General features: G+C 36.2%; 1 protein-coding gene across 2 annotated transcripts in view; it reads right to left on the bottom strand.

Annotated features, from left to right (window-relative positions):
- Positions 1-142: 142 nt before the first annotated feature.
- Positions 143-23981, bottom strand: part of LOC139935107 (MAPK/MAK/MRK overlapping kinase-like) — a 29276-nt gene continuing 5437 nt past the window's right edge. Inside the window, exons 5-14 of one of the 2 annotated variants that reach the window (XM_071929572.1) lie at positions 21091-21169; positions 20156-20204; positions 17929-17943; positions 16071-16156; positions 15553-15645; positions 13369-13470; positions 12219-12395; positions 7364-7526; positions 6190-6411; positions 143-5348 (exon numbers count right to left, since the gene is read on the bottom strand). In XM_071929572.1, the coding sequence (XP_071785673.1) occupies positions 5268-5348; positions 6190-6411; positions 7364-7526; positions 12219-12395; positions 13369-13470; positions 15553-15645; positions 16071-16156; positions 17929-17943; positions 20156-20204; positions 21091-21169 (1067 nt within the window). In that variant the 3' untranslated portion in view covers positions 143-5267. The remainder of the gene's footprint in view (positions 5349-6189; positions 6412-7363; positions 7527-12218; positions 12396-13368; positions 13471-15552; positions 15646-16070; positions 16157-17928; positions 17944-20155; positions 20205-21090; positions 21170-23981) is intronic. The other variant, XM_071929579.1, reaches the window with a different exon arrangement.

Here is a 23981-nt window from a genome sequence, read left to right as displayed (position 1 = left end):
CTGTTTAGTATTTTGGAATGTTCAATTGTGTTAATGGGGTTCAACCTTCAGGTTTTCATTAACCTCCCTGTAACCCCCCCCCCCAAAAAAAAAAAAAAGAAAAGTACAATTTACCTTTAATATTATTAATTAGTCAATTTTGATGTGAAAAAAAAAATCAGGCCCCCTTTTTTTTTACCACCTTACTACATGTACTAACAAATAGATAATAAAAGGATTGAACATCTGTGTAGTGCAAAAAACCCCTAATATGGGCACTTAATGTGTTTGTAGAGAGAAATGAACTAAAAGTCAGTGCTGACAACTGAATCCAAATAGCTATCTGTAAATATTTTCAAAGTTTGACACCAATGTTCCAGTGATGCTTACAGATTTCATTTCCATAACAAGTCTTTCCCTTGAAATATGCTAGTTACATTCACACATGCGTACAGAGACTATTTGTGGGCAAATGCCATAGAGTTTTGGACCAGGCAGACGCACAAATGCCATGCCACCATCAGCCCCATACAAAAACGTGTGATGTTTCTTCGATTTGACTACCAGCAGTGTATGAGCCCAAGAGCAACGTGCAATGGATGGTTCTGGCTTTCCACTAAGCTCCGCCCACCGCGCACGTGACCAAGACACGTGTACGAACACTCCCAAGACATTCTGCACGATTCTGCCGTGCGTGCAAAATATACGCGCACGCATGACCGAGTTTGTCCGACTACAATCATTGCTGTGATTGGTCAAATGGGTGAACGCGCACAGTTTGATTGATAGGCCGGATCGGTTCATTGACATAATTCATGGGAAGTGTTCATTGAAATTTGGCTCAATAAACTTAACATCCCTCAATACTTTGCCCAATCTAAAAAAGGTTGCCACATATTTTCACAACTGCTAAAAATACTGATGGGAATATTTCATGAATTAAGATTGTTCTAAAAATAATGAAATTATATTTCTGATGTATATAAAGCACATACCCTACTTCCAAAAGCAAAAGATTCTCATCTACAGTATAAAAAAAAGGAATTTCTGACCCTGTGACCTAACGATTCTTTCCTTGCAAACATTTATTAAAGACTGTCCTTAATAAATATTTCAAATATGTATGCAAACTGTGAACGAGACTGATATTCATCTGTGCTTATGATTTTTCGACAATACAGCAGACATCTGCATGCTGTGATTTCTTTCATGGTACATTTTTGAAAGAAAAATTACATCAAATTTGAACATGACATGACATTTAGACTGATTTTGATGACTTTTATACTGGACAAAATTTCAGAATCAACATAGTCTTATAATTCTCTGACTCCGGCTTTGGACCCGTCCATAAATCAATGATGAAAATGTACACTCTGTACCAGGACTTCAATCAAATTGACGGACAGTGCCTAAGCCAGAGTGACCAAGTCTGAGCCAAGGTTTTGAAAATGACCGTAAATATAAAATAAAAAATGGGTTACAAAAATTACTGTCTTTTACAAGTAAATTTACCCCAATTCGAAAACTTTCTGGAAAAAAATCAGGTCAGAAAGTTTTGTTTAGATTCTTACCATCTTCATTGTTAAAAACATTATATATATCTTTTTCTTTTTTTAATGGGTATATTTACACACATCACCATAAAAGGCACAACATTGTTCTCATTATCTTATATGAACTTGTCAACTTAAAACAAGTATATTCCAATAAAAATGAGCAATTTCGGAACAAACATAAACATTTATACATTAACTTCTCAATATATACATCAACAGATGGTGTTCAATTTTACAATTTATGGCTTTGGTTTAAAAAACATGATTACAAAACTTACAAAGTTTAAAATTTGTTCTTCACCAGCATTTTTTGTTTTCACTCGGCACCCATCTCAATTTTGCCCAAATGTCCACAATTCACAAAATTGTTGACAATGGGCAATTCTAATGTTTAAAAGTGTTCTTAATCAAGTCATTACTTCGGTTGATCTGCCCAAACAGCCCTCATAAATTTTCTTGTATAAAAATAAGTAATATACAAGTCTAAAAACTTTAGTTAGTTCCGACGGCCAGAGATCTATCTGCTTTATTTCACAGAAGGTTACAAAAGGAAAGAAAAACAGTTTTTCAGGAGGTAAAATTGCTTCACAGATACTGTTGATTCATAAAAGAACTTTTTAAGGAACATTACAGAATTGGTAAGAAACAAAAATCGTGAAGATCACAGATTTACATAAAACTTACACGGTCTACTGATGATGATAGTAGAAAACATCCCTTGAAGTATTTCTGTCTGAAATTTCATATTTGATGAGAAATAAATAATCTTATTTCGCGTTTTGAGTTAATCGCTCAGTGAGCATTTTATTTAATTTTGTTTTGGCATCGATGCAATGCAAAATTTGTAATCGGTTTTTCACTATTCTCTCGTGACCCAGATGGCCGATCGATCTCAAACTTCTATTTGTCAGTTTATGTATATTGTGGACAACATAGAGTGCTTACACTGCCAGTGACTTTTTTTGGCTAGCAAAACCAATTCTGTAATGTTCCTTTAAAAGTTTGTTCAGCATTCAGTCCAAATGTTGAAAGGTAGTCACTGTGAGTTAAGATCTTTGAGTAAACCTGTAGACTTCACTGATCTTTGTGCAATTTGCTCCTCTGCAGAAAGAAACAAACATCCATGAAAAACACTCCCAAGAGTTTTTACATCCAAGATCTGGCAAATCTATAGCCATCATTGTTAGTGTTCAGTGCTTGTGCTGAATTTTGACAGGGAGGTTCTTAGTACCGCAATACAGCTTGCGAAATGACATTGCTTGTTTTTAAATGGATTGGATTTTCGGGGTTGAACAAAGAATTGACTAGAGTGGGATTCGAACCAACGACCTCCGGATTAACGTGCCGGTGCTCTACCAACTGAGCTATCTACATGTAGCCCTATATTGGCGGTGTCCCTATTTTGTCAATATCTTTGTTCGGAAATGTTTTTAAATTGAGGCGTAACCAAAACATACACTTATAGACAGTAACCCAAGAAAAATAATTCACATGTTATTTCAATAGATGCAAATCAATCCAATCTGTTGCAAATTTAACATCTACTAAAATAAAGGGTTCCAACTGCCTCGAGTTATTGGTAAAACATGAACAATATAATTTACATACCGGACGTGTACTCAACTACAGAATCAGTATACTTATAGAAACAAACGTACACAAAAATTAATATCAGGGAGCCATTGATAAAATTAGTAGTAGGAACTTCAGTGAATTGTTTAACAAATTATTTCTAAAAGTACACAAATTTAGTGCGGTATTTCTTTAAAAAAGAGTCCAGACTGCAGGCATTCTACAACTAATGGTGCTTTACTATCGGGTTGCATGCAAAGTTTATGTATTTTTTACATACTAGTCTACAAGTCATCTCAGCATGATCGGCGTTTATTTTAACTGATCCATTCCTTTGTGATGTGTCAGTTTGATTCTTGTAACAGTCTATTGTATGATTTTATGACTCTCAAATGAATTCTTAGGTAGGGACCTCTTCCTGACATAAAAACCATCTGTAATTGTAATTCTTGCATGCTATTATGCTGCATGGATAAGGTTCTGATTATCACACAGCTTCAAGGAGTTATTCTCCTGATGCCGGAATATTGCACCTTCATCTGCTTGTTAAGATTGACCAATAACTCTTCAGAGACCACAGCGGGTACAAGCGGCTTGTGATATTGCCCACGGCTGCAAGATTTAACTTACTCCCGAACAAGAGGAAAGGGTCAATGTTTTAAAGTTCATCATGTCTCGAATGAACCCTTTCCAGTTCATATAAGTACAACATGTATCTACATTTATTAAACAAACTATCTGTTTTGTACTATTTAACCCAGACACTTTTACTGACAAAACTGTGAAAACAAAAACAGAAATATTGGGAGTTTCAAATGGTCTTTCAAAGGTTAACATGGTTAATAAGCATAGTCACACACATTACTTGTTCATATGAATAAACACTTCTAATTGCTGACTAATGGGCACCCCATTTGGTTTTGTAAGAGCCAGGGCCTAATTTCATACAGCTGCTTAAGCAAATAAATTCTACCGGCCAAACTATCATGTCACAATTAAAATTTGTGACTGATATCCTACTCATTTCTGCTTAGCAGAAAATCGTTAAGCAAATTTTTCTGCTTAAGCAATTCTATGAAATTGGGCCCTGGCTTGAGAGACTTGGTACATTATATTTTATTGAAACGGTTTGAATCACCAAATAACAGAGTAAGTCGAATTTCATGAAGCCTGTAACAAACTTGCTAAACACAGAACTGAATTGCTTAGCAGAAACAGCCTACCAGCCAAAATAAACTAAAAGTTTGCATTTTTGTGACTGGTGCCCACCACAATTTTTGTTGAGCGAAGTTAGTTTTATGAAATTGAGCCCAGTTGAAGGAACTACAAATTACTCAGGAAAGTACAAGTTCTAATTGCGTCAACAGCTAATCTGACATACAGGTTATGCTTATTCTGGAGTGGACTGGACTGGAGTGTGCCTTTTGTATTCATGCAAGAAAGTGCAAATAGTGGCGATGTGCTCATAATGCAATTCCCTTGTGATCTAAACCATGAGTAAATAAGTGTAGACTGGTTCTCCACTGGCTTGCTAATAACAAGGTGCAATGGTTAAAGGCTCTGGACACGTTTGATAACTACTCAAAATAATTGTTAGCATAAAACCTAACTTGGTAATGAGCAATATAGAGCTGTTGATAGTATAAAACATTGTGAGAAACTAAAAAATGGCTCCCTCTGAAGTAATGTAGTGTTTGAGTGCGAAGTAATTTCTCACTCAAATATTAAAAGACTTCAGGTTTGAAGCCCTTTTAGGAATCTGAAATCACACAAATTTGTGCAACAAGGGTGTTTTTTTTTTTCAGTGTTCTTTTGCAACTTCGATGACTAATGTAGTCAAAATTTTGACCAGTTTGTTTTTGTATGCATACTGCGGATATACCAAGTGAGAATACTGGTTTTTGACAATTACCAAAGGTGTTCAGTGCATTTAATGGTTGTGTCGAGCCTTTAAGGTGGCTAGCTCGGAATCATTCAGTTGATTACAATCCCAAAGTACGACACTTTGCATTCAAGCTTTTGGTGATGTCCTCGTCTCTCTACAGTGAGAAGCTAACTGCTTAGGGGGGGTTGTGTGCCCTTTTGTGTTGTGCGAACTCGTTGCCACGGTGAAGGGATGAGGAAGACATTTCACAAGAGGAGATTGTCTGATTGCATTCAGAATCCTTTACCTTTATGGATGGATGGAAGCTGGTAATGACCATACATTGTTTTGGTTGGCTGTTGGAAGGTTGTTGTCTGTGAATTGCAAAAAAAAGGAAAGTACAGAATAAAGGTTAATTATATACTAGATTGCAATGATCATCTCTTCTTTTTTAAGTCACCATTAGCAAGGAAAGGTTTAGCATAGAGTATTGTTAAGTACATTTATTTATAAAAACAACAGCGGGGTAACGGTTGCACTTGATATGGTATGCTGCCTGGTAAACTATTTCTGATAAGCAAGACTTTTTTGTGCTTAGTAAATATCTGTGCACAACAGCTGTATGAAGACAGGCCCAGGGCCCAATTGAAGCACAAAATATTGCTCCAAAAATTCCTGTTATTAAGAAATTTGCGGTGATACCATATACATGTGTAGATAGATCTGTTTTGAGTGATTGGTGGTTCTGAGAAGAACTGGTGGCTTCAAAGTTTCTGACGTTTCCGTAAAAAAAATGAATAGGGTACCAGTCACAAATGGTACATGTGACATGGTTTTTTGGCTGGTAACCTTAATTTTGTTGTGCTCAGCTGATTTTTCTGCTTAAGCAACCCCATGTTTCATAGAGCTGTTTGACACCCTATTTTGAGCCTACTGTGCGATTTCCATTTCATAGCACTGCTAACCATAAGCACATAAAAAGGTATGCTAACCTTTCTGTGCTTACTGTTTAAAAAATGAATGACGTGACAATAAAAATTCCATGATGATCAAGATGGCTGCCTGATTTTCTTGCTAACCTGTGAAATACGCTTATGTTGCAGCAAATTTTTCTGCTACAGTTAGCACGAAAATTTGCTAACCATTGAGCAGCGCTATGAAAGTGGACCCTGACCGATGGAACATGACCCCCCCTTATGTTCTTTGTTGACTTACCTTTTTAGCATGTTGATGGTGTTTATTGTAGTGTGTGTTTGCTATACTAGGGAGCATGGACGGACCGGTGTGAAGCTTAGGAAACGTTGAGGACGGGAAAGATGACATTGTTGGAAAGCTGCTGTTGACATTGGAGGATGTTATCTGACTAGACTGAGCCACCTTGGGTAGGAGTGTCGTCTGATACGTCTTCTCTGACTCTTGGAACCGTCGTGGTTTCCTCTGGATAATAGGACAGGAAAAAATAAAATAAAATAAAAAGAAAAGGCCATTTTTTATTTAATTTTTTGGAACATTATTAATTTGGTTTTTCCTTACAATGATGCTTGATATCACTGTATACCCAATACTTTCCCGAGATTGGTTGTGAAAAAAATTCCAAGTTATATTACTCGGGTAGGATTGGAGCCGACAACCGTTGCCAATTTAGAGCAGATGTCTTATCAACTAGACCTCTGAGAATGCCCGGTAGCAAGAAGCAGCTCGAATCCCTTTTTTTTCAGCAAAGGGTACTAAACCAATTATACAACCAATTAACAGTTCTTCATCACTGATGAAATTTTTTACTTATATTTGACAATTTCTTATTTTTTTTATAAACTTCAGCCTTTTTATAAACTTCAGCAAGGGCTACAATTGCAGCTCTAGCCTAAATATTCTGAAACAAACTGCACATGTTTTTTGGGAGGTATGTCAAATCTTGAGAAAAACCTCAAGCTTAAGGTAAGATAATGGGTTTTTTTAAAAGCACTGTACACTAATGGTAATTACCCAGAATAATTGTTAGCATAAAAACTTAACTGGTAACGAGCAATGGAGAGCTGTTGATAAAACATTATGAGAAACTGCTCCCTCTGAAGTAATGTAGTTTTTGAGAAAGACCTAATTTCTCACTAAAATGTTTGAATTGATTGAGGTCTCAAAGTCAAGGCATCTGAAAGCACAAAACTTGTGTGACAAGGGTTTTTTCTTTCATTATTTTCTCGCAACTTCGACAACAAAATTAGTCAAAATTTTCAATGTTTTTTTTGCTGAGACACACCGAGTGAGAATACTGGTCTTTGAAATTTACCAATCATGTCCAGTGCCTTTAAAGAGCAAGCAGTTTAACTTAAGTATTTATACCAAAAAGTCCAAAGGTAGATGTATTGTTTATTTCAACTCTTTGACTCACCCTCCTCCTTTGCTGTGGTTGGTAGGTTACATCAATCTCCTTGGTGATGATGTTGTTGTTGTTGTTTGTTTTGATGTTGACTTCATCAACTGAGTTGGGTGACATCTTGCCCGATTCCCCGTCCACCTTCTTCAACACAGGATGTTTTCTCTTATCAGCATCTCTGTAAAAAGAAATATAAAAACAAATCAAGATATTTACTTGTCCAATGTGAAGGTGTCAAATCTTTTATTTCTGTGGGGCAGAAGTTTACAACCCTGTCATACTGCCTGCCTGCAATTGCAAATACGAAGCGAATTTTAGCAACACAGCCCCGTTTACCCTCCGAATGTTTTGCAAGAGCAAACATATTTTAACCGCTTCAAATTTTTCTTAGCGAATTTGTAATGTCAAAATTTGTATCGCATTCGCATAAAGTATGAACCGGGCTTTAAGCTAAGCTGAGACACATTAAGCACAGATATGCCCTGAGTGCCTGGCAATCAATGATTTATTGCTAACGAGTCGCCAACAAAATGTTTTGTCATTGCAACAGCTTCATTTCGGTAAAAGTCAACACAATTCATCAGCATCTAGGTCATAGTTCTAACCTGAAGCTGCAGTTTTAACCATTGTTCGAAGCCTGTAGTACCTCTATAATTCTTCTAACTGTCACAGTTCAGCCTTATCAAATGACATCAAAAGTGGACATATTGTGATACCAACTGCAGCCTCCCACTACAGAAATGACCCTCATTGAAAAATCAGTCACATAGGAAAAACATAGAAGAACACAAGTACGCCAATTGACTTGGAACATTATCTTCAGTTGTGCAAATACCCAATGTAGGTGATATGTTCTCATGAGTGCAATACACTCCCTGACAACAGTTCGATTGTGGTTGCTGGGATACTCATATATTTTAAAGGGAAGGTGCAGCACTGTTTGCAAAATTTGATCATTAATTTTGGCTTTTACCCATACACCGATGTGTGTTAGCACTGTATACTCAGTACTTCCCCCGAGTCCTGTGAAAAAATATCACAGGCATGTTACTTGGGTGGGAAGTTGATCAGTAGAGACTCTATTGCCGAACAAAGGCGAGTAGCTGACAAAGATGATTGGCATTTATAGAGCCACGGTTCTACATAATCCCAGAAATATTTGCATTGTGTGCCTTATTTTAAAGCAAGTTTCATATAATTATTTGAAATGTAAAAATAACAATAAAAAAAACAAAAACAACCCCAAACAAACAAATTAATACCAACAACAACATTGGAAACAAAATCGTAACGAGAAGTGCATGGAATTGGTTTATATTTTAAACACTTTGACGTGTTTTTTTGAGGACCTTATTTTTTGAATTGTAAGTCCCTCCTATTGGGCCTAACTACACAACTGAATCAACCATCATCAAATGACATTTCTTGACAAGGGCCACCATTCCTTTGATTGATGGAAAACGTACACTTTGTGTGCCTATTATGCAGTTCCTTTAAACTTTACCACAGTTATTATGTAAATCCATCTTTGTACAAAATGTTTAGTGCCCAGTTAATGTACAGATTAAAATGAAACGACATGTAATAGGGTATCATTTGACTAGATCTGCTTTACAATCAGATATGAACAGGAAAATATTTGTTATCTCTATTTGGGACCATGGCCCAATGGACCCTTCCCATAAAATATACTAATTACATTCACGCATGCGTACAGACCCTGTTGGTTGGCAAACGCCATAGAGTTGTGCACTAAGCAGACGCGCAATTGCGTCTGCGTCACGCACCCATTAGCCGTGTACAAAACAGCGCGATGTTCCCTCATTTTGCCAACCAAAACGTTAGTGCGCACGCGCTACGTGCAATTTACATATTTCATGGGAAGGGTCTATTTAATGGCTTTATAAAGAATCGGGCCGGAAGCAGGGAATTCTGCGCTTATGTCAAGCCTATTTCACAAGTTAGCAGGGAAATTTTGCTAGTGCGCACTCCACGATACTAGGCATTCATTGATTTAACACAACTAGTGCAGAAATTTGTTGCTTGTAATCGGAAAATGGTGGTCGTAAGCGCAAAATTTGAGGGTAAGCAAAGCCATAAAATTGGGCCCATATATCTCTGCCGATAGCTTGATGCAATTTACATGCACATCGACCTTCGGGTTATTTCAAAATAATATCCTTGTTTTTGCCAACTGTCTGTTTTATAATAAGCTCTCCTCTCCAGTCATCTACCTCATTGCTGCCTCAGCAAGAAGTTAATGACCAAAGTCTGTTCTACACCTGGGGGGTTTTGTTCATCTCCAGAGGGCATCCCTTATGTCTTTCTCAAGGTTGAGAATCTCAACCCTCGCTATTTTTTAATTGCATCAATATCAGAGTTCATGTAGTCTAAGGTTTATTGTCTCTGGCCTTTTCTCTTAGAGCGCCATTCAAGGTGAATTTTTTTTCTTTATTCCCCCGCATTTAAAATTAACCATCTGTGTCTGCATGTAGCAAGAGACTTCCTTCAAAGACACTGGACACTATTGGTAATTGTCAAAGACTAGTCTTCTCACTTGGTGTATATCATGATGGGCATATAATAACAAACCTGTGAAAATTTGAACTCAATTGGTTGTCAAAGCTGAGAGAAAATAATGGAAGAAAAAAAACACTCTTGTCTCACAAGTTGAGTGCTTTCAGATTCCTTGAATTCGAGTGAGAAATTACTTCTTTCTCAAAAACTACATTACTTCAGTGGGAGTTGTTTCTAACAATGTTTTATACTATCAACCGCTCTCCGGTGCTCGTTACCAAGTAAGTTTTTATGCTTAGTTATTTTAAGTAAATTACCAATAGTGTCCAGTGCCTTAACAATTTTTGTTGTTTGTGCCATGTATGGGTGTATAATTAGGTGGAATTACTCCTCTGTTCCCTGCATAATTCCACTCCACGGCTTTCTAATGTCATTAAAGATCATTAAGCATTCGTTGAAATTGACGGTTGGCATTAAGAAAGAGCATTAGGTGTGCTCTTGAGTAGGCATGACGAGAATCAAGGTCAGCAGTATAGCCATTATAGGAAAACATACATGTAATAACACCATTTGCCATTGCTTTTATGAATTCTTTCAGTACCTGCTTTTTTTGTATTTAGAATGCTCAGCTTTTTGAGATGTTTTAAAAACTGTGTAAAAAAAGGGGGAAGAAAAAAAAAGCATTTCTCACAAATCAAAATATATCTTGCTGATTTCTGTTGCCTTGGTACATCCTTAAGACAATAGTATTTATTGTGTGACAATGCCCTCTCGTGATAGCATGTATGGTGAATGTACTGATGACATGTTTGAGTAAGTAATTTAGATTGTACATAAAATATAATATATGATAATGGCAGTTTCGGAATATTTACATAAAATAGATCGTACATGTACGACCTTGGCTCTGAAAGAAATAACACTTCCTGCATGAACAAAAAGCAAGTGCCTGATGACAACATGACAGCTTGTTTTCCTGTGATACTTGTTCACAGGACTCGGGAATGTACTGAGTGCTAACACACATCGGTGTATGGGTAAAAACCAAAATGAATAAGCTTGATTTCCGTTACAGCTAAAATCAAACTCACTTTTCATACATATGCAAGTTTCTGATATTTGCTCCCTCAATCAAATCAGTCTTGCCTCAACGGCCAATACAATTTTTCAATGAATCCTTGCAGCATGAACTAATAATAATAATAAAATAATAATAATAATTTATTTTTGATATGGCGTCTTACATACAAAAAATCTCAAAACTTATAATGTCACAAGGACAAATTCTGTGCCAAATACAGCACATGTGAAGCATGACTATTTATGACGACAATGACGGCCTTGTTTCAAGCACAGTGTAATATGCTATATTTATAGTTACTATACATCTCGTGCTCATGCGACTATTATTCAAATATACTAATGCAGGTAATGCACGTGGATAGGACAATTTGTAACAGCTGAGTGAGCTTTTGATCCAATCGGAACTCAGGCAAACTGAATAACTACTGCCAGGAATCAGATTATACAGACCATACATGTATATCCATTGGGAACTCTGTATGATTTTCTGTAGGTGCTATTCTACCTTGCTAATCAAAGTTTTTTTTATATGAGCTGTATGACGGTAGACATAAATATTCTCCTGCCCTCAAATCAAGGTCAAAAGTTACTCCTATCAGTTCTAGTTCTACAATGCACCATGCCCATATCATGCACTTCATGATCTCCCTTATCACAGCCCAACTTCACGCTGGGCACCACGCAAAATCCACGGGGCGGGTGCTCGCTACAACCTCAGCTAAAAAGAAACCTCTTTTGTAGTGGAATACTGGGAACTTCAAACAGCATATGTGATTTAAATCAATGTCACAATATTCAACTTTATAAAAAGGGCTCCCTTTTTAGTTAAAAGTGTAATTTATTGAAAATACAGTCAATTATGGTCTATCGGTACGAGTCTTCCCAAGTCTTTACTGTGTAGCTTTGTTTTTCTTTACCCACTATAAGTCACGTGATCACATGTAAACATTACTGCCGAATTTGGCGCTTACAATCACCCTTCTCCGCTTATACATGCAAGCGCCGAATTTCTTCCAAGTAACTTGGAGCCGCACGCACACAAGGCAAAACTCGGCACTAACCTGTAAAAATACGCTTGACGTAACACGGAAATTACCTGCTTCAGTAAGTGCCAATTCTTTGCCAACACTAAGCAGAGCCATTAAATTGGGCCAAGGATCGTTGATTTTATTTTTGATTTAACTACAAAGTAAAAGTGGTTTGTTTAAGCCAGTAAAAGCTATTGAAAACAATATAAAAAAATAAAATAAAAAATAATCAGGCTTCTTACCTTAATTCCTTGAAATAAGGATGTCTGAGAGCTTGCTTGGCTGATATTCTCTCATCTGGATCGTATGTACATAGTTGGAAAATGAGCTCTAAGCTCTCCGGAGAGGCGTGGGGAAGCAACTTCTGGATCCCTGTTCCTTTCTTGGCAGGGAAATTGAAATTCATACCTCTTGTTTTACTGAGGATGAGAACAGACAAGACAAATTTGTGTTATTTTGAAGTCAAATAGATTGATGAATTACAATATGAAATCATTTCTCTTTTTCTAGTCAACCGAGTTTGGTTTTATATTGAGATTTGCGCATCCTTGTCTATCTCTCATTAGGCTTGGAAGCACCCGATTGTCCCTAGCAACTACACCTGTATCATAGCTGAGCTTCTGTATGAAATAATATATAAAGTAACTTTTTTTTTTAATGTCTGTAAAACAAACAATCGCAAGTACGTTTAATGGTTAATTAAAATTCAAGGACAAGCAATTTCTCCTGCGGCCTTTCAGAATAAATTGTCTTTAAATAGCAAAACTGCATTTGAATCCATTACACTCAGTCGCTACAACTCTTCCTGTGTATCAATCATCAATTGTATGACGTTTACAGTGACATTAAAGAAAAGTATACTCTTGGTAATCACTCTTAAAATTACTGGAAATAAAAAGCTTACTTGGTTAGACCTACAGCAGCTTGCGATAGCATAAAGCTTTTTGAGAAACATTTCACTTAAAAGTGATGTAGTTATGTAAAAAGATATCATAAAGTTTAATTTGAGTCTGAGAAGCGCTCCTGTTATTATGGTTCCTCAGATTGTGTACTCGGTTTTGCGATTGTTTTTCTGGAGTGGACATCGTTCACCCTCGATTTTTCGATGGTATCCACTTTTGAAATTAATTTTTCAAATGTTAGTTTATTGTGTAATCGTCAATCTTATATAGGATTAAAACAATCAAGTAGTTTAATAGGATTTGAAACTTTGCATGGTGGAAATAAGATATAGAAGAGTTTGCGGTAACACCATGTAACGACTGTCTCTAAATGAGTTGGGGTGGTTCTGAAAAAGAACCGTCAAGTAGTTGCACAAACCAAAGGTCAATTTGCCTTCAACTTTGCTCTATCACTAAAATTAGTCAAAAAATATCCATTATTGATACTCACTTTCTGAGTTTGTTGAGAATGCTGGCATCGGGCGTCCCCATGATGTCATGAATCTTTGCTATTTGATCAACTTCGTTAGCACCGGGAAACAATGGATGGAGGCTAAACAAAAAAAAATTAAAAACGTTTAAAATTGTTGTGTTTGATCGATCTACTGCACTGGACCAAATTTTATAGAGCTGCTTAAAAAAAAAAACACAAAAAGTAGTTAAGCACAGCATGCTTACAAGGACAGGACTACTAGCCAAAATCCCATGTCATGCATACAATTTGTGATGGGTATCCTGCTCATTTCTGCCTAGCGTAATTTGTTAGGCAATAATGTCTGTTTAAGCAGCTCTATGAAATTTGGCCCTGGACTGAAGTTTCAGTAATGTCAGAGTGGTAGGTTCGGTTTCTGGTCACATCCTGAAACAAGATAATACTTAAACAATAATTGTATTATACCCTTCAGTTGGGACATTAAGCTGTAGGTCCCATGTGTTGTGATGCACGTAAAAGAACTCAGTCATTAAGAAGAGAGGTTTGCTCAGCTGTGTCTGGCAAGTCTGGTTGCAGATAACGTTATATCACTGTGTAGACCTGTTACAAGGTGCTATATCGATGGGCTTATTCATTAAAACAAAGCATCGTATACCTGAATCAGAGTACATGTATATATGCACATTTTTAGGCCTGTATGCTTCGTTTTGAAAAGACATGAGCACCAAGACAATTTCTCCTTGGTAAAGGACACCCTATGAGGAAATTGTAAACTTCTACTGTAGCATTTTAAAGGCACAAAGGTATTGACTAGGGGTTATGGATGCAACTGCCTTTGTTGCCTCTGTGAAGTATGAGGCCTGCACTTTATATGTAAGTTCAAATTCAAGAAATTTTAAAGACACTGGACACTATTGGTAACTGTCAAAGACCAGTCTTCTCACTTAGTGTATCACAACATATGCACAAAATAACAAACCTGTGAGAATTCGAGCTCAATTGGTCGCCAAAGTTGCGAGATAAGAATAAAAGAAGAAAACACCCTTGTCACACGAAATTGTGTGCTTTCAGATGCCTGATTTTGAGACTTCCAAATCTAATTCTGAGGTCTCGCAATCAAATTCGTGGAAAATAACTTCTTTCTCGGAAACTGCGTTACTTCAGAGGGAGCCATTTCTCACAATGTTTTGTACTATCAAACTTTCCCCATTATTCGTTGACAAGTAAGGTTTTGTGCTAATAATTATTTTGAGTAATAACCAATATTGTCCACTGCCTTTAAGACCCTTATAATGCTGGCTTGAACAAAATTTAAGACAAAAAATGAGTGAATAAAGAAGGTGGGAGAAACAGCTGTACCCACTTGCACTTTATAATATTTTTGTACTGTAGTAAAACCGGTTCTTTATCAGCTGAGAGGAAAAACTTATTGGACACTTCATCCCTTTTTTAAGATCTGATCTCAAATAGATTAATTTTTAAATTAATACTTTTAAATGCTTCTTAGGGCCTTAAAATCGTATACTTAAATTTAAGACTTTTTAATACTTTTTAAGGGGCAACAGATTAAAAACAAATTGTATGAGCACTTAGATTGTCTTATCAACTGTGATAAAGTGCCTTGATAAGAGCTTTATAAGTTTCAATACAGATCTTTATGTTCTTTATGGTAGACAGGATATTGGAAATGTCACTGCCATTAGTTGCATTCTATTCAACATGGGTGATGGACATATTGAGTGTTCCTGTACTGTGTGTCTTGTGTAAATTCATCCACGCTTGTCACCATAATTCAATTAGGTGTAGGTTCTGTTTTTTCCTCCATGGTTTAAAGTTACAAGACATAAGTTGCACAAAGTCATAATACACACATTTCTGTGAATAGACTGTGCAAGTCTTGCACCGTATCAAAAACGAGAAAACAACTTAAATGAAGACTATATCTTTTTATGAAATTAAATCTCCTTTTCACATTCTGTTTCATCCCAAGGAGAAAAAATACCCATAAACCAAAATATTTGAAACAAATTCAAAATTTGGAACGAAGATGCTTAATGTTTGAGAAAACCTTATTGCCAATCACTGAATTTTGGCGACCTTGACTTAGGTTTCATGATTAACACAATTTTTAATTAATGTCCAAAAACTCTGTAGCTCGGATATTTAACAGTGAACCATTCAAGAATTTGATAAGATATTTACCTAAGTACTTCAAAGAAGACACAACCGACACTCCACAAGTCCATCTTATACGTGTAGTAGCCGTCAGTCAAGAGGCACTCTGGGGCCCTGTACCTGTCGAATTAATCATGTTGAGCAGGGCTATTTTCATAATAATAATTATATATATAAAACACATTTATAAAGCACCAAATCTATTGTAAAAATTTTCCCAGGCGCTTAAAAATAACAATAAGAAAAGCTATAACATTAAACCACGAAAAATAAAATCACGAAAAGGTCAAAAATAAGATCCACAAAATGCTATGGTTGATTTTTATGCTCTTTACTAAATGTATTTGGGGAACTCAGGGTTGGGGAGGGGGTTTATGTGCCTCTCCACTTCTTTAGTTAAACCACTGCATCTAACTAAATGTAGGCCTGGAACCTGTTTAGTGTTAACATTTAGGTCACTAACGGTTCATTTACAGCTTTTGACTTCAGAAAAAAAGAGGGAAAAAAAGAAGAAGAAAAAATAAAAATAAAACTGTTAGACTTACCATCTTGTTGATATATATTCTGTGTAGGGCTGCTTTGAATACACACTCCGACATGAACCAAAATCAGCAAGCTTTAGTAAATCATCCTGCATTAAAAAAAACAGACAATTATTTCTTCAATTTAAGGTTGTCATTATTCACATTGTCATTTAAGCGATGAAAAACCATCATGTAATATGGCAACATTATAGCACTGTTTTATATTTTACAAAGTTTGACATGAATTTGCATCTGTCGACAATTGAAGTTACAATTACCTCTTTGAGTAATTTACAAACTAGTTCTACATGTAGACTACACACAATACCGAACCCATAAAGCAAAATCAGAAACCACATGTAAGTAAATTGAAATTATTAACAATACAATAAACTACCCCCTGCTAAGATCCAAGTCCTTGGAAACGGCAGGAATATGATGAGTTTCAGACCACAACAGAGTACGAGTTCAAATAAGCCATGTTATGAGTTAGTCTTGAACTATGGCATCAGTGAATATTTTCTTCATCCTTAGTATAAAAAAAAAAGTTGTAATAATATTTTAATAAGTGTTACTAAATTTGCATCGGAATAAAGAATATTAGTTTTTGGTTTTTACCCACGGGCTATACACTGATATATGTGTTAACACTGTATACTCAGTACTTTCCTGAGTTCTGTGAAACAAAAAACACAGGCACATTATTACTCAGGTTGGATTTGAACCCACAACCTTTGCAATTTTAGAGCAGTGTCATACCAACTCGTTATAATGTTTTCATGTCTTATGCTATGTTGCACCCCTAGTAAATATATCCCTATTTTTGTCCGTGGTTGTTCATTTTCAAAGTTCAACTAATCTAACTTCAACTTTAGTAGACATGTTTCAAACATCCAGAAGTCTGAAATCAGTACATGAAGTTAATACTACAAGTTATAAATGGAGCTGCTGCTACATTTGACATGATATTACCACACATATGAAACTACATGAATCACAACATGATAATGCACTATCAATCTCTAACTAGTAAATCAACAAAACAGCAGGTACATGATATGACTTCACACAATTAGGAATGAGCAATTATGTACAGTAAGCATCAGTTAATGACTACCGGTATTCTTGCTACATGTATAATACTTCAAACACATTTAGAGGTTACAACCCAAAACATTGAATTATGTGAGCCAAAATAGAATATGAGAAAACTCTACAGTTTGGCACAGTCGTGACCAGGTGTAATGTTTTTAATAACTGTTTTCTTTAAACTCAAATTGTGAGATTATTTTATACAAATTTCAGTTATAGAATTTGTTGTTTAGTAGGCTATGTCTTCCTCGTAAAAGAAATTAACTGGCGTAGGGGAATATGAATGCAGACAAACATCGGGTGTTCCCGATTCTCTCTTATGGAAAATCAAGCTTACAACAAGCTTGCTGTCATGTTCTCTGCAAGCTTGCGGCAAGCTTGCAGCAAGCTTCCTCAAGTTTCTGTTGGGCCCTCCCGGTATTGGCTATGCCATTGTCCGTACAACTGCCCAATTTCATGGCTCTGCTTATCGCTGAATTATGCGCTTTTAATCACCATTCTCCGCTTACATGTTCTGTGCAAGTATGATGTAGTGACGAGGAAAACACAAGTGCACAAGCAGAAGATCCCTGCTAATCCGTGAAACAGCTTGACAAAAGCATGGAATTCCCAGTTTCTGTAAGCGGCGATTCTAGGCTTACAGTAAGCAGAGCCATGAAAGTGGGCCCAGGAGCATCAAGTACTTCAAATAAGAGAATAGGAACTCGATGGAAGATGCGTGATGCACAAACCTATCTCCAGATCATTAACTACAAGTACTACACAAGTCTCTTGAAATCATAATTACCTTTTCTCTGATCAGCTGTTTGTTTTTTGAAAATGCAGATGAAGAAAACCAAACTGATTTTTTTTGTTTTACTATTTGCTTTTTACTACACGTCATCATTGATGCACATTTTGTACACTCTGACTCCCCATCTTGATATTGAATTGAAGGCAGTGGACACTATTGATGAATACTCTAAATATTTGTCAGCATAACATTTACCTGGTAGCGAGCGATGGAGAGCTGTTGACTGTATAAAACATTGTGATAAATGGCTCCCTCTGAAGTAGGTATTTTGTCACTAATTATTCTCTTGCAACTTTGATGACCAATTTAGTAAAAATTGTCTTTCAGATTTATTATTTTATGCATAAAATGTTTGGATAAACCAATGAGAATACTGGTCTTTGACAATTACCAAAGGTACATGTGTTCAGTGCATTTAACTCCCAAGGGCATGATGAAGTTTATATACAGGACTATCAATTTGTAATCAACTATGACAACAAGCAATTATCTTATGGCGAGGAGCACAAAAAAGGGTTATTACGCAACTCCAATTGCCATCACCATTTTCCTAAATTGCTATCTGAGTTTTGTTCAGGAGCTCAGGGGACAGACCAATCAACAGTTTCCCGGCATGTTGACGTAAATGCAATTTTACGCCCCCATCTGAAAATGGCTTGATTCAATTTAAGAGATCAATCCAAAGAAAGGGTGTGGGGTTGCTTGGGGGGGGGGAAGGAGTGGCAATCATGCTGTATGATTTCAAGGAAATTTTTCTTTAGCTTTAGGGTCACTAGACCTTTTCAAATGATAAAACTTGTAGTTGTGGAACTTGTGTTTTGGCTGGAGTTTTTCTGTCTGCCGCCAAGGTGACGCCATCCGACTAATTAACAGAGTTGCTGGGTACCAATCTAATCATTTACAAAGAACAGCTTCCTCATCAATTTAGTCTTGGACGGTAGTGTCAGAACAGGCTTAAATTGTGGTTTCAATTCTATATTACCACATACGAAGGATTATAGTGCTGTCAAAATACCACTTAAAGGCACTGGATAACCTTTAGTAATTGTCAAAGACCAGTATTCTCGCTTGGTGTATCCCTATGCACAAACTAACAAATCTGTGAAAATTTGGACTCAATTGGTTTGGTCATCGAAGTTGCAAGAGAAAAAAAGTTTATCTTCTTTCAGATGCCTAGAAAAGGCTTCAGGCCTGAAGTCTTCTAATATTATGAGTGAGAAATTTTTCCTTCTCAGTTTCCATTCTTTGATAAATATCTACTGGCCAGCAATTAACAATACATTAAGAGATACAGCAATTATTTTATTCTGCTACACACAAGTCCTAATTGCATTGCAAATGACTATTGTGAGATTTAACCTAATGCTACTTGCAGCACAATTATGCGCCAGTTATTAAATTATTTGTTTTTTACTTTCATAAACACACTGCAAATTAAATCTTTCGCTGACCGTTTTTTTTTTTTTTGCATTTTGAACCTTAAATGCCCACCTATTAAAGTTTTCGTTAAAAATTCTGCATACAAAAAAGTATTTCTCATCAAACAAAATTCATCTAGCTGATTTGTGTTGCCTTGGTACATGTACATCCCAAAGTCAAGATAACGTGTATATTATTGGTCGTACATGTCTGCTAGTGCTTGATGATGACACTTTTTGATAAAAGAAAATAGATAGTACATGTATGACCTTGGCACTGATAGAATTAGAAGGTGTCACCCTGAAAAGATTCAATTCTTATGTTGAGCACCTGAATTATTCAACCCATACAATGAAACTTGTCTAAGCAATTCAATGGTCAGCTAGTTTAACTTCCATTTGGAATTTCTGCGATTCTGTATGATAAAAGGTTATGAGGCCAGATACTTTGCCCTGGTGAGGGCAAGGCAGTTTTTCCAGTCCACAGTATTGGGCATGTCAACAAGGGCACTTTAAAATTCTACAAAACATTTCAAAGGGAACAAGACAGTTGCTAATTACATTCACGCAAGCATACATTGGTTGGCAAACGCCATTGATTTGTGCTGACAAACGAAACACTTATCGTGGCACCATCAGCCCACACAAAATTACTCAATGTATATGTAGCCTCATTTTGTCGGCCAATAGTGTCAGTGCGCACAGCGTGGTGCAATCTACATTATTTCATTGTGCTTAATGCCGCCATAAAGTATCACTAGAGACATGGGTCCTGGCAGACAAGACGTTTCTCAATAACTTACCTTTATAAGAATATTCTCTGGCTTGACATCTCGATGAAAGATTCCGTTCCTAAAACAAATAACAGATCAAATGAGAATCCAATTTGGTCTTCCACCTTGGTCTTCCATTACTGTACGCAGCTCCAAATATGTAGACTGAGGTTTAAAAACACTATTGGTAATTGTCAAAGACCAGTCTTCTCACCTGGTGTATCTCAACACCTGTGAAAATTTGATCTCAATTGGTCGTCGAAGTTGCGAGGCAATAATGAAAAAAAAAAAAAAACACCCTTGTCACACGAAGTTGTGTGCTTTCAGATGCTTGATTTCGAGACCTCAAATTCTAAACTTGAGGCCTCGAAATCCAACTTGTGGAAAATTACTTCTTTCTCGAAAACTACCCTACTTCAGAGGGAGCCGTTTCTCACAATGTTTTATACTGTCAACAGCTCCCTATTACTTGTTTCCAGGAAAGGTTTTATGCTAATAATTATCATAGTAATTACCAATAGTGTCCAGTGCCTTTAAACAAAATGTACACTTTGCAGAGCTGCAAACATTTGCTCCTTGCAATCAAGGAGATTTTTGTACAACAATCAGGGAGATATTTCAAACATTCAATATAATAGGAACAACTTTGTTCAAAAACATTGAAACTTTTTTAATTTGTTCTTTAGAACGCGGAAAAAGATGGGTTTATTTTCAGGGAACTCTCTGCAGAATCAGGGAAAGTTGGATAACTCTACTAAAATGTAAATTATATCAAATAATCAACCACAAGGGAAACTGACTGGGTGCATTTTAAATGATTTGGGAATTGTTCAACCCAAATCAAAAGGTAATTGAGTTAGTTACAAATAAAGTTACTACAAAAACAAGTGATATTCACTACATGTACAAAGTCCATTCCAAAAACAAATGGTTATTTCATAAATGACGTCACTAAGTAAACTCACCTATGCATGTGATCTAGCGATTTTAATAACTGGTACATGTACGCTTTCACTTTATGTTCTGAAAGATAATGTCTTCGTCCTGAAATAAAATAAGACAGAAAGTAATGAAGGTTGGAAATAGAATGATTTGAATGGAAACCATTTTTAAGGACTGCTTAAAGGAACGTTACAGAATCGGTAACAAACAAATTTGTGAAGATCACAGATTTACATAAAACTTACACGGTCTAATGATGATGATAGTAGAAAACATCCCTTGAAATATTTCTCTCTGAAATGTCATATTTGATGAGAAATAAATAATCTAACTTCGCGTTTGGAGTTTATCGCTCAGGGGGCATTTTATTCATTTTTATTTTGGCATCGATGCAATGCAAAACTTGTCATCGGTTTTTCACTATTCTGTCGAGACCTCGAAGGACGATCGATCTCAAACTTCTACAGGTTTGTCAGAAAGTGCTAACACTGCCTTCAGATGTTTTGTTAGCAAAACACTATTCTGTAATATTCCTTTAAAGGCAGTGGACACTATTGGTAATTACTCAAAATAATTATCATCATCATAAAACCTTTCTTGATTACGAGTAATGGGGAGAGGTTGATAGTATAAAACATTGTGAGAAACAACTCCCTCTGAAGTGACGTAGTTTTCGAGAAAGAAGTATTTTTCCACGAATTTGATTTTGAGACCTCAAGTTTAGAATTTGAGGTCTCGAAATCAAGCGTCAGAAAGCACACAACTTCGTGTGACAAGGGTGTTTTTTCTTTCATTATTATCTTGTAACTTCGACGACCGATTGAGCTCAAATTTTCACAGGTTTTTTATTTTATGCATATGTTGAGATACACAAACTGTGAAGACTAGTCTTTGACAATTACCAACAGTGTCCAGTGTCTTTAAGCAGCTGTATGAAATTGGGTCCAGGCCTGATACTTTGTTCTTTTAAGAGCAAGGCAGTTAAGGAAATTGTCCGTGTTGCCTTTATGAATATCATGCCTGCAAGATGTAGTGAGATGTTTCCTATATTAAGGCTTGAGAGCTCAATTAGGCTGGTTGGGAGTGACCTTAATTAAATACAGTATTGTAAACAATTCAATTTGTACACATTGCATACAGTGCTGCCTTTCTTATTTGAGGGATTTGGTCAGGCCATAAATTTGCATCAGAACTAATCACAACAACATTATTTGCGTAACCAATTCCTTGTCCCTGTCAAGGTTGTTTGACAGAAAATTGACAGAAGATTGGTTTGTTGCTGTTGTTTGACAGAAAATTGACAGAAGATTGGTTTGATAAAGACAACAAGTTCTGACATTCGTAAACATGCCAGATGGAGGCAAGCTTGGTTGCTGTAGCAATGGCAACCATCTACATGTAGTTACATATAAACTCACAGTGCATGTAATAGTTGTTGTGTAAATACTAAAATACACATAAAAAAGGGTGTGTTTACTTATTGTTTTATAAACCTGGCCCCAGCTTCAAAGAGCTACTTCAGCACAGAAGTTGCTCAACAATTTTCTGCTTAGCAGCAACGCGCAGGATACCAGTCAAACATTGTACACGTGAAATGATTGCTTGGCTGTTGGTTACTTTATTCTTGGACTTTGTGGTGCTCAGATACATTTTGTGCTCCTAACCATTTTTATGAAATTGAACCATGCTCATCCAAAGCTTGAATTCACACAGACGCACACACACAAAAAATACAAGAAAAACGACACAGGATTGTTGGCTCGTTTTAGTGAATGTCTGTATTAAAACAATAACAAAAAACTGCTCATAACTTACTTACTGACTCAAAAACTACCAGAAAAAAAAAGAAAGAAGGAAAATAACAGCAATAATGAACATCCAGAACAAAGAAACAAATACAACACATAGTTTGGTCCATTCAGTTCATCATTAATATTGAGGATTTTGGCCTTCAGCTGACCCCTCTCAAGTTTTATATTCTTTTCATGTCATTGTCTATTAGTCTTCTTTTTTTCCGCATAACCCATCTCGTGTATATTTTAATGACCACTTAATTTCTAGTTCTTGCAGTATTGCCTTGTTAGTGTACAACCACTTGGGGCCCTGTTACATAACAAATACAATAACATAACCTACTATCTACTATATTTCAACAAACCTGCAGCCGATTTCACGAAACACTCTGGAGGATTAATCCTAACTCAAGTTAGGACGAGTAACCCATCCTAACTTAGGAAGGGTTCAATGCCTCCTACATGTACGTATACGGATACGGAACTGAACCCGTCCTAAGTCCGAAGATTAATCCTAAGTTAGGAAGAGTTTGGTGAAATCGACGGCTGGTTCACAGAAGTATTTAAAGAAATCATAAAACAAATATTAGGTTTTTAAACAGTTTGTGCAGATGCGTCATTTATATCATAAAACAAATATTAGGTTTTTAAACAGTTTGTGCAGATGCGTCATTTATTTGCAGTTTTGATTAAATTATATTATATATCTAACGAATATAAAGGCTTGTGACCATAAAATGAAAATAATGGCCTGTAATTTATGCACTCTTTTCAAATGCCAAGGCCCATATGAATACAGCTTTATAATTTAATTGCTGTGCTTCATTCAGTTCTGTTCCTCAAAATACTTAATGAAAGCTTTCAGCGAGCATTACACTGCCTAATGTTAGATTCTAAAAGAAAAAAACCCATCAGGCTTAAAGTCTCAACATTTATTATTGGTAGATTACAGTAAGTCCTTATTCGGAGTTTTTTGTAGGCTCCGTCCAACATAATAAAGTAGCTGTATTAAAGGGTCTTAAGGATGTTCCTGACATCGCTGACATTAAGTAAGCTCTTCGTCTCATGGTAACAAGAAACAGTTTCGCTTTCAGCAGCTTTGTTAAAGGATTTTTGGGGGG

The sequence above is a fragment of the Asterias amurensis genome, chromosome 1 (genome assembly GCF_032118995.1).
Source record: "Asterias amurensis chromosome 1, ASM3211899v1".
Taxonomy (NCBI): Eukaryota; Metazoa; Echinodermata; class Asteroidea; order Forcipulatida; family Asteriidae; genus Asterias; species Asterias amurensis.
Note: the sequence above shows the minus strand (reverse complement) of the source record. Positions and strands in the feature narration are given on the sequence as shown.